The sequence below is a fragment of the Humulus lupulus genome, chromosome 1 (genome assembly GCF_963169125.1).
Source record: "Humulus lupulus chromosome 1, drHumLupu1.1, whole genome shotgun sequence".
Taxonomy (NCBI): domain Eukaryota; kingdom Viridiplantae; phylum Streptophyta; class Magnoliopsida; order Rosales; family Cannabaceae; genus Humulus; species Humulus lupulus.
This window is the reverse complement of record NC_084793.1, coordinates 44501346-44512815: the sequence shown is the minus strand read 5'-3', so window position 1 is coordinate 44512815 and position 11470 is coordinate 44501346. Positions and strand designations below refer to the sequence as shown.

Here is an 11470-nt window from a genome sequence, read left to right as displayed (position 1 = left end):
CTCTCTAGTTTGGAGACTTTGGGACTGTTACTTGGGGTATTCTTGGGGCATTTTTCTAAGAATGTTTAGAGAGAGAAACTATGTATTTTCCTACTTACACTTAAGAAACTCAGTTGGCTCAAGTTCATCTGATCTTAAGTGTAGGATATATATCACAACTCCAAGTGGATTAGGCTATTACCAATAAATTGGGGTTGAACCACTATAAAATTATCTGTGTCGTATTTTTCTCTTGAAGGTTCATTGTAGTTTTGACGTCTACTCGTCGTTGGCCAAAATCGTGGTCAACATGAAGCATCTAAGGAAGCGATTTAGTTAAGGAAGTTCTACATTTATCTGGAAGTAGTTCCAGATATGGATAAGCCACTAATCCTCTAATGTGACAACAGTGGAGCAGTAGCTAATTTCAAGGAACCTAGAAGCCATAAGAGAGGAAAGCATATTGAAAGGAAATATCATCTGGTTAGAAAGATTGTGCATAGAGGTGATGTGACTGTTATGAAGATAGCGTCGGAACAGAACCTGGCAGACTCGCTTACCAAGACACTCCCTGTAAATTCGTTTACGGGTCATGTATGCAACATGGGATTAAGGGAGAAAGTCTCACTTGCTTTGAGGGCAAGTGGGGAAATTGTTATGATTAATGCCCTAAAAGCATGTAAAGACGTTTTATTGATTTATATAAAAGTACAATTTTACTATATTTGAATGTTATAATTATTGCTTGAATTAATTATATAATAATATCAAGAAAAGTCCATATTCATTCATGAGAATATGATATTGTATTAGTACGAGAGAATTAAGATCATATATAATGAATAAAATAGTCAGTAACATATTAAAGTATGGAATCTTTTATGAATGGTTACTAGTGCGGTTTACTAATCATACGGGATGCAAGTGATCTAGATTTGGATTACTGATGTGAATAGATATCTTAGTAAAGGTGTTGTGTATAATAGAGATTATATATGACAAGACCGATGATAATTAATTATCTTTATAAAGTAGTCGTTTGACATAAAGTTTTAATTCTTATCATAATAGATGATCATTTGTAGATCACTCTAAATCTTATGTATTCATGAACTCATGTTTGTGTTTATTGGATCTTTTGATTCACTTGTTAAGGTTTCTTAGTATAATGAGACAAAATGACTTTTGTTTTGGAGATTCAATATCAAGAATGGTTGGGAACATGATTTACAATAATGGAATCCATACCTTCCTGACTGATCGAATATTGGTTCCCTTAAGGGTTAATTATGGAACTGAATAATTATTGAGCACAAATCTATAATTTGATTATAGAGTAATTATTCGCTAGTGAATTAATGATACTTAAGGATCAAGAGGTAATTAGAAAGGTAAAACAGTAATCTTAACCAACTCTAATTAACGAACCAATAAATGGATGACAGAACTACATTTAGTGATTATATCAATGGACTACAAGAGAAAACTCTATAAATATAATTATATAAATACTTAGAGTGTAATTCCATATTTACAGTGGAGTAATCATGGAATTAATATATAAGATGATTAGATTAAAATGTTTAATTAATAATCTGGTTTATTGGAGCTTCGTATTATAGGTCCATGGTCTCCAGATCACCTTTATCCTACACTATTAATGGTAAGGATGTCAAAAGAAAGATTTGTAGAGAGAATGACTTAATTGCAAGGGAATTAATTTTCCAAGACAACAAAATAATTATATGATAATTATGTGCAATTGATTAATTGTGAATTAATTAATTATTTTACTATATAGTTTTTATTTTGAAAAACTATAAATTATGTTTGGATTAATATAAAGAGAGCGATTAATAGTTATCTTATTTATAATAAGATATATATTTATTTAAAATTGATATTTTAACATAAAGTTAATTTTGTATTAACTAATATTTATTTTAGGATAAATTTATTGTCTTAAATATTGATTAAACAAACAAGTGAGAAAATTAAAGAGAACCCTAATTGTGTGGTGTGACACACTCACAACATAGTGACTGTGGCGCCACACATAGGGATATTTGTATCCCTGGAATTTGAATTTTGAATTTCTAAATTATTTATTTAATTATTCATTTTAAATATGATTTAAAATTAAATAATTAAATAGATTATAACTGATTAGTTTTATTTTAATAAAATAAAAATTAATTAATTAAGTTAATTATCTTTATAAAACTGAAAGAGCGATACTTTCAGAAGTAAGTTATTTTAAGCGATTAAAAAGTTTAAACTGTCAGACTCTCTCTAAAAAAACGATAGTTTTTCCTAAACCTGAAAAACTACTCAATACATCTTCTCTCAATGGAACCTCTATAGATCTCATGTGTTGAGTACATCTAGAGAGTTCTAAAATCAACATTTTGAATCTTACGTGCCCACACGCGTCCTTGTGTGTTTGAGGATTGGTCTAGAAGATCAATATGTGAGCATTCTGAATCTGGATTGGAAGATGATTGATTTATACAAAAAGATTTGTAGATTATTGATAGGCTACAAGAGGTAATCTCTAATCTATTTGTATATGATTTAATATATCTATATATGTATGTTCTTGGCTGGTATTAATAATTTTTTTAAAAGACACATTCTGCTGTGTAACTCTTATTTACACATTTAATACCAACATTAGTCTGGTTTGCAAAGACCATAGAATTCAATATGCAATTACAATAATACTTTTTCCAATTTATTTCAATAAAATTGTAAACAATGAGTTTACGCAATTATTTCAATGAAATTGTAGAAAAATTATGTTAATCAGTAATTAAGCATTTATTTCAACAAAATTGTACAAAATTATAGTAATCTTTAGGCATTTATTTGAGTTAAATTATAAAAAATTATATTAAACTTTAAATATTGATTTCAATCAAACTGTAACACAATGAATTTACTCTTTAATTATTATTTGGGTTATTAGCAGCTAAAGTCCTTCTTCTTTTACAAGTGAAGCATTTAAGTCCCTTATTTTATTTTTTGCTGGCAAAAGTCCCTAACGTTACATAATTGGTGCATATTTTCCTCAAATTGTTATCCATCCGTTAAAATTGGGACTAAACATGAATGTTAGAGACTATTGTTGCTATAAAAGAAAAGATCGTGGACTTAAATGCTTCAATTTTGAAAGAATGGAGACTTTGGCCGCCAATTTCCATATAATTATTTTTTTTCAAGAAGATCAAATACTCTATAAGTATCATATAAAAAAAATTATTTATTAGATATTTTAAGGGGCTATTGACTGCCCTAGACAACTTGTGGTTCTACTACTATATAATCTCATATTAATTTTTTTCATTACAAAATTAAGACAAAATAATTTTTTTTACAATATATCAATTTCTCTATTTTTTTCTTTACATCATTTAAATATTATATTTTTAAACATTTTTATTAATTAAAATAATAAAAAAGAATAAATAAAAACTAATAAACTTGAAGAGAGAGAAGAAAATTGAATAATGTAAAAAAAAAAATTTAAAGGAGCTCTAAGAATCTATAAATGTAGAGAAAGAAATTATTAATATAAAAGATTTAATAATTTTCTTATCTAAATTTATAGATTTTTTAAAGCTCCTTTAAACATTTTAAAAAATATTTATTCAATTTTCTTTCTTTCTCTCTCCAAATTCATTCTTTTTTATTTATTTTGTTCTATTATTTTAATTAATAAAAATATTTAAAGATATAATATTTAAATAATGTAAAGAAAAAATAGAGAAACTGATATATGACGTAATGTAAAAAAAATTATTTTGTCTTAATTTAGTAATTAAAAAAATTAATATCGAATTATACAGTGGTTGATTGGTGGCTAAAGTCCTCGTTCTTTCAAAAATTATTATATAGTATTTGATATTCTTGAAAAAAAAATTATATGGAAATTGGCGGATAAAGTCTCTGTTCTTTCGAAATTGAAGCATTTAAGTCACCGATATTTCCTTTTTTGGCAGTAGTAGTCCCTAACATTCATGTTTAGTCCACATTTTAATGGACGGATAATGGTTTTGAGAAAATGTGCACCAATTGTCTAACGTTAGGGACTTTTGTTAGCAAAAAAAAAAAGATAAGGGACTTAAATGCTACACTTGTAAAAGAACGGGAATTTTAGCTGCTAATTACCATTATTATTTAACCAATCTGCAAACAATGAGTTTACTTTTAAAACAGAATAAAGAAGATCGAAATTAAAACTCTTTCATACCCTGAAACCAAACTCATATCAATTGGAATTTATTTAATTTAAATTAGAATAAATAAAAATTTTGCCCCCGAACTATGCACGTTACTGAAATATGAGACTTTTGTTAGATTTCGTCCTAGGTGGCTAATAGATTGATGATTTGATATTTTGTTTGTTGATATGGCAGTGTCATGTGTAGAATAATTAGCAATTTTACCCCTCGAACTTTGACTACTACCAAATTGTGCCCTTTTATTAAAAAATATATAATTTTTTTCTTAAAAATATTAATTAAATCCTTAAAAAAATAAAATCTAATTAATAACAAATAACTATTTTTTACTTTTTCCCTTTTTTTTCTTTTCCAATATAAAATAAATATATTTTAGAATGAAAATTTAAAATAAATATTAATACAAATAAACTTTTAACTAAAGAGGAAGAGGAAGGAGAAAAAACTTTATTTTAGGATTTATTTTTAATTTTTATTTTAAGATATATTTATTTTATATTGTGAAGGAAAAAAAAGTGAAAAATATTATTTTTTATTAATTAGATTCTTAACTTTTGAATATTTGAAATTTATTTAATTAATTTGAAACTTTTAGTATTGTTTATTTTATTAATCTTTTAAAATTATTTTTTTATATTTTTTAAGGATTTAATTATTATTCTTAAGAAAAAAAAACTTAGATTTTCTTAAAAAAAATTAATTTAGCTTTAATAAAAAGTGCATAATTTGGTAGTGGTCAAAGTTCAAGGGTCAAATTGCAAATTATTCTACACATAACATTGTCACATTATCAATTTGTTAGCCACTTAAGACGAAATCTAATAGATCTCTCATATTTCAGCAACGTGTATAATTCGGAGAGAATTTTTAACATCAAGAATTATACGAGAGACACGATTATATAATGGTCATAATTCGAAGTGTAAAAATACTATTTATTTTTTAAATTATAAACAATGAATTTACTCTTTAATTGTTTTTTTTTTCCAACCAAACTGTAAACTCCTGTGTGAAAAAAAAAACAAGTAGAAAACATGACTGAATAAATTTAAAGAAAGAAAAAGGTCTTCAATATGAATTTGTGAAACAATATTGTATGAATTTTGTATCTAAGGCTCAGCCATGTAAATAGGAGGCTCAACTATGAAAATAGGAGCTAATATCGTTGATATGTTTACATCTATACGGGTTTCAAATTTATAGAATTGTTTAGAGGGCTAGTTTAATAAGATCAATATAAATCTATCTAATATTCTAAGGGAAGTTATATTTACACCAAGCTAATTATACCCCATTCTATAAATAGAAAAATACATTTATTTATAATTACAACCCATATATATCCTATATTTGGTCTTGAATTATATAGCCATTTTACAAAATATAAAAATAAAAATAAAATGATGCACATCATTTATTAAAAATTAGAAATTTCAAATATAAATTTATAAAAAATTAATTTAAAAAATAGAATGAACTTACTTTCACAATAGATGATTATTATTGTATTGCTACATAATTTTTAGAAATTAAAAAGACTCAATTTAAATGAAAAGTGTTATAAATAATAGATGTATATGAATGTCCAAATCTTTTCAATTATTTACCATTAATTATAATTGTTATTCATTTTCTTTAGTTTCCTAATCTATGGCTCACATATTTGTATAAATAGGGGATCACCCCATTGAAATAAAATACTCAGAAAATTCTCTTATTCACTCTGTCTCATCTCTTCTCTTATTTATTTCTCTAGATTATATTATTTATAATATGTTATCTGCCCTACTCCCTGAAACGAATGCTACAATATCTGACAATAATAGTCGTGGTCATGGTTGTGGCCATAATCAAAGTCGTGGACGTGGTCGTGACTATAATCAAAGTTGCGGTCGAAACATTGTTTGGCGTCATAATGGTCAGAATAACAACTCTTATACTCCAATGAAAAGCACAACTACTGAGAACAAGGGAAAAGATCCTCAAAATAATAATTGTAAAAATTTTGAAAACTTTTGTTTCAGATGTGGTATGAAAGAACACTGGTCACGTACCTGTCGTACGGCAAAACACCTTGTTGATCCTTATCAAGCATATGTGAAGGGGAAGGAGAAAAGTATAGAAGCAAACTTTGCCTATCAAGATGATGATCTTTTCAAAGAGCCCTTGGATATTACACACTTGGATGTTACTGATTTTTTTAATGAAGATCCCATTAATAGCAACATAAATATCTATAATGGAGATGAGAATGTCTACAATTAGAGTCATTTTCCTTTGTCATGTTCTTTTTATTTATTTACTTTACGGTATTTTATTTTATTTTATTTGGGATGTTTATGTAATAAAATTTTTTTTTGTTTAAGTATTTATATTTTAAACTTATCATTTTTTTTTTGTTGGTTAATGAAGAAATGGACATTTGTTATCTTCTACATGATTCCACAAATAATGGTGAAGATATATGTGTTGGTGGATAGTGCAACCACTCATACAATACTTAGAAGCAATAAATATTTTTCAAATTTAACAAGAATGGAGGCAAATGTTAATACAATATCAAGCACTGCAAGTTTAATTGAAGGTTCCGGAAGAGCCATTATATTGATGCCTAAATGAATTAAATTATTATAGAAGATGTTTTATTATCCACCAAATCAAAAATGAAAATGTTAAGTTTTAAAGATATACGTCGTAACGGATATCATATTGCGACAATAGATGAAAATAATATTGAGTATCTTTGCATTACATCTATTGCTTCAAGAAAAAAAAGTGTTTATTAGAAAAATTGTCTGCTTTGTCTTCTGGTTTGTACGTTACACGTATAAGTACAATAGAAACTCATGTTATTGTGAACAAGAAGTTCACAAACCTGAAAAATTCATTTATTGTTTAGCATGACCAGTTAGGCCATCTCGGTTCAATCATGATGTGTAGATGCGTAGGATTATGGAGAACTCACATGGTCATCCATTGAAGAACCAGAAGATTCTATTATCCAATGAGTTCTCATGTGCTGCTTGTTCTCAAGGAAAGTTAGTCATTAAGCCATCACCCAGTAAAAGTTGGAATTGAGTCCCTAGATTTCTTGAACGAATTCAGGGTGACATATGTGTGCCTATTAGCCCACCATGTGGACCATTTAGATATTTTATGGTATTGTTAGATGCATCAACTAGATGGTCACATGTTTGTTTATTATCTACTCGTAATGTAGCATTTGCAAGATTGCTTGCTCAAATAGTTCGATTACAAGCACAATTTCCAGACTATGCAATCAAGACAGTTCGTCTTGATAATGCTGGTGAATTTACAACACATGCTTTTAATTATTATTGTATGTCAATAGGGATAAAAGTAGAACATCCTATTGCTCATGTACATACATTTTTCTAGCAGAATCATTCATTAAACGCCTCCAGTTAATCGCAAGACCATTACTTATGAGAACAAAACTCCCAATTTCAGCTTGGGGACATGCTATTTTACATGTTGCAGCACTTGTATACATTAGGCCAACATCATATCACAAATTCTCCCCATTACAATTGGCTTTTGGTCAGGAGCCAAATATTTCCCATCTAAGAATCTTTGGTTGTACAGTATATGTTCCAATTGCTCCACCACAACGAACAAAGATGGGTCCTCAAAGGAGGCTGGGAATATATGTTGGGTATGAATCTCCGCCCATCATTAAATATCTTGAACCCACAACTGGAGATATATTTACGGCACGTTTTGCCGATTGTCATTTTGATGAGACAAGTTTTCCAGCTTTAGGGGGAGGGGAAAAGAAACAGCTGGAAAAACAAATTACATGGAATGCACAATCATTATCTCAATTTGATCTTCGTACAAATCAATGTGAACTTGAAGTTCAAAGAATAATTCATTTGCAAAATATTGCAAATCAATTACCAGATGCATTCTGTTGACCGCGTTTTTGGCCAACGACGTGTATACGTCAAAATGACAAAAAACCTTCAAGAGAAAAATACGACACAGACAATTTTTATAGTGGTTCAGCCCCAATGTGTTGGTAATAGCCTAGACCACTTAGAGTTATGATTATGAATCTACACTCAAGATCAGATGAACCTGAGTCAACTGAGTTTCTTCAGTGCAGATGAAAAGAATATAAGATTTCTCTCAAGATACAAATACTCTCTCTGGAAAATTCGAATCTGAATCCTCTCTATGATGCCATGAGCCTTGTATTTATAAGCCCAGGATCGTACAAATGCAGTCCCTCATAATCGGGATCTTTTTGTTATTCTTTCAATATTTAATTAATAATAATATCTAAAATGCAACAATATGCGATTCTTTGGGATAAAATGAGAGATTCTCGCGCAGGTATGACCGATTCTTGCTGAAGTCGTTACTGGGATCTTTTGCGTAGCACTGTTCTGTTTAGTCGGTCCACATCACACCCAGAAGGAAAACTGAAGGGCCAAAACACTTCACTGGCCGGCCACATTCTCACTAGTCGGCCAAGACAAGTGACTAGTCGGCCAAACACATGTCCGGTCGGCCAAACACTAGACTGGTCGGAAAAGCACCTAACCGGTCGGACAAAGCACCTGACTGGTCGGACAAGCACCTGACTGGTCGGGCAAGCACACGACTGGTCGGACAAGCACATGACTGGTCGGTCATGACACTTGACTGGTCGGTCAAGCACATGACTGGTCGGTCATGACACTTGACTGGTTAGTCAAAAATCTTCACCGGTCTACCGGATCACTCCTAAGCCAGATCACCCAGCCATTCCTTGCCATTTGTCACTTCTATTGCCACATCATCGTTTTCAAATTTTGGGATAACACATTCACTGGCCCAAAGAAAATTACAAAATCATATATTCCAGCTGAAAATGCTCCAGCTTGAATCGAAGTCCCAGAAGGACAATTTTCTAATGAGACTAAAGCACGCTTGAAACGTGGTAGACCAGTCGGTTCCAAAGATAAAATCCTCGAAAAAGAAAAGGAGCAAATAATCAAGATGGTCCTAATGAAGAGGCTGATAATTTCGAGGAAGATGTTGGCATAAACAAATCTCTTGAAGAGATTCAGGTACCTGAAAATATTAGAAATAATGAGATCTCAATAAATTATGTTAACACAAGGAAAGAATGGGACAAACTCGAAGTAGTTGTCGACAATGTTTTTGCTTATAGTGTAGCGCTAGAAATTTTAAACGAAAACGAGGATCTAGAACCTAAATCTGTCAAAAAATGTCAAAATAGAAAAGATTGGCCAAATTGGAAATAAGCAATTCAAGCAGAATTAAAATTCACTTACTAAACGCAAAATATTTGGACCTATAGTCCGAACACCTGAAGGTGTTGGATACAAATAGGCATTTGTACGAAAAAGAAATGAGAAAAATGAAGTTGTAAGATACAAAGCAAGACTTGTAGCACAAGGATTTTCTCAAAGACTAGGTATTCATTATGAAGAGACATATTCTCCTATGGTGGATGCAATAACATTAAGATATTTGGTTAGCTTGGCTGTTAGTGAAAAACTTGATATGTGTTTAATGGTTGTAGTCACAACTTATTTGTATGGATCACTAGATAGTGATATTTACATGAAAATCCCTGAAGGATTTAAGATGTCTGATGCATATAATTCAAGCCATCAAGAAATGTGCTCAATTAAATTACAAAGATCATTGTATGGACTAAAACAATCAGGACACATGTGGTGCAATCGACTTAGTGAATATTTAATAAAGGAAGGATATACAAATGATCCTATTTGCCCATGTGTTTTTATAAAAAGTTCAAGTTCCGAGCTTGTTATCATTGCTATATATGTTGATGACTTGAATATTATTGGAACTCTTGAAAAACTTTCAGAAGCTGTAGAATATTTAAAGAAAGAGTTTGAGATGAAAGATCTTGGAAAAATAAAATTTTTTCTTGGTTTAAAAATTGAGCATTTAAAAAATAGGATTTTCATTCATCAATCAACTTGTGTTGAAAAGATTTTAAAAAGGTTTAATATGGATAAATCACACCCATTGAGTAGCCCAATGGTAGTTAGATCACTTGATGTGAAAAAGGACCCTTTCCGACCTAGAGAAGAACATGAAGAGCTCCTTGGTCCTGAAGTACCATATCTTAGTGCAATAGGAGCATTAATGTATCTTGCTAACTGTACAAGACCTGATATAGCATTTTCTGTCAATTTATTAGTAAGATTTAGTTCTGCTCCAACATATAGACATTGGAAATGGATTAAGCACATACTTCGCTATCTTCAGGGTACTATTGATAAAGGATTGTTCTATTCTAATAATTATGGGTCACAACTAATTGGCTACGCAGATGCAGGATATTTATCTGATCTACACAAGGCTAGATCTCAAACAAGCTATTTGTTCACATGCAGTGACACTGTTATTTCTTGGCGGTCAACAAAGCAAACTCTGGTGGCTACTTCCTCAAATCATGCTGAGATACTTGCAATCCACGAGGCAAGTCGAGAATGTGTATGGTTAAGATCAATGACACAACATATTTGGGGACACATGTGGATTAAAAGCCAATAAAGAAGTACCAACAGTTCTCTATGAAGATAATGCTGCTTGCATTGCTCAACTGAAATGAGGGTAAATTAAAGGAGATGGAACTAAACATATTTCACCAAAATTCTTCTTTACACACAATCTTCAAGAGAATGGTGATATCGTTGTTCAACAAATTCGATCAAGTGACAATCTTGCAGATTTATTCACAAAATCATTACCAACATCAACATTCGAGAAGATGGTTCACAAAATCGGAATGTGTCGATTAAAAGATCTCTAAGAATGCCAAAATGAGGAGGAGTGATTTCATACTGCACTATTTTTCCCTTGACCGAGTTTTTGTCCCATTGAGTTTTTTTTTCGGCAAGGTTTTTAATGAGGCAGTTATTATGGACATCCAAGGGGAGTGTTATAAATAATAGATATATATATATGTCCAAATCTTTTCAATTAATTATAATTACTATTTATTTTCTTTAGTTTCCTAATCTATGGCTCACATGTATAAATAGGAGATCACCCCATTGAAATAAAGTATTCTGAAAATTCTCTATTCACTCTGTCTCATCCATTCTCTTATTTCTTTCTCTAGATTATATTATTTTATAATAAAAAGAAAATTATAGTTTTAATTTTATTAGAAATAATGGTATACTAATTGTAAAATTTTATAGTTATAATTAAAGATTTTAAAATGGATATTT

At 30.0% G+C, this 11470-nt stretch overlaps 1 protein-coding gene across 1 annotated transcript; it reads left to right on the top strand.

The window, feature by feature from the left end:
• Nucleotides 1-5996: 5996 nt before the first annotated feature.
• On the top strand, nucleotides 5997-6488 carry LOC133814273 (uncharacterized). Its single transcript, XM_062247262.1, has one exon. It carries the CDS (start codon nucleotides 5997-5999, stop codon nucleotides 6486-6488), a length of 492 nt encoding a protein of 163 aa, XP_062103246.1.
• Nucleotides 6489-11470: the final 4982 nt, after the last annotated feature.

Bases quoted from the DNA above. Each gene is read 5' to 3' on its own strand.
- LOC133814273 (XM_062247262.1), top strand. From the start codon at position 5,997: ATGTTATCTGCCCTACTCCCTGAAACGAATGCTACAATATCTGACAAT.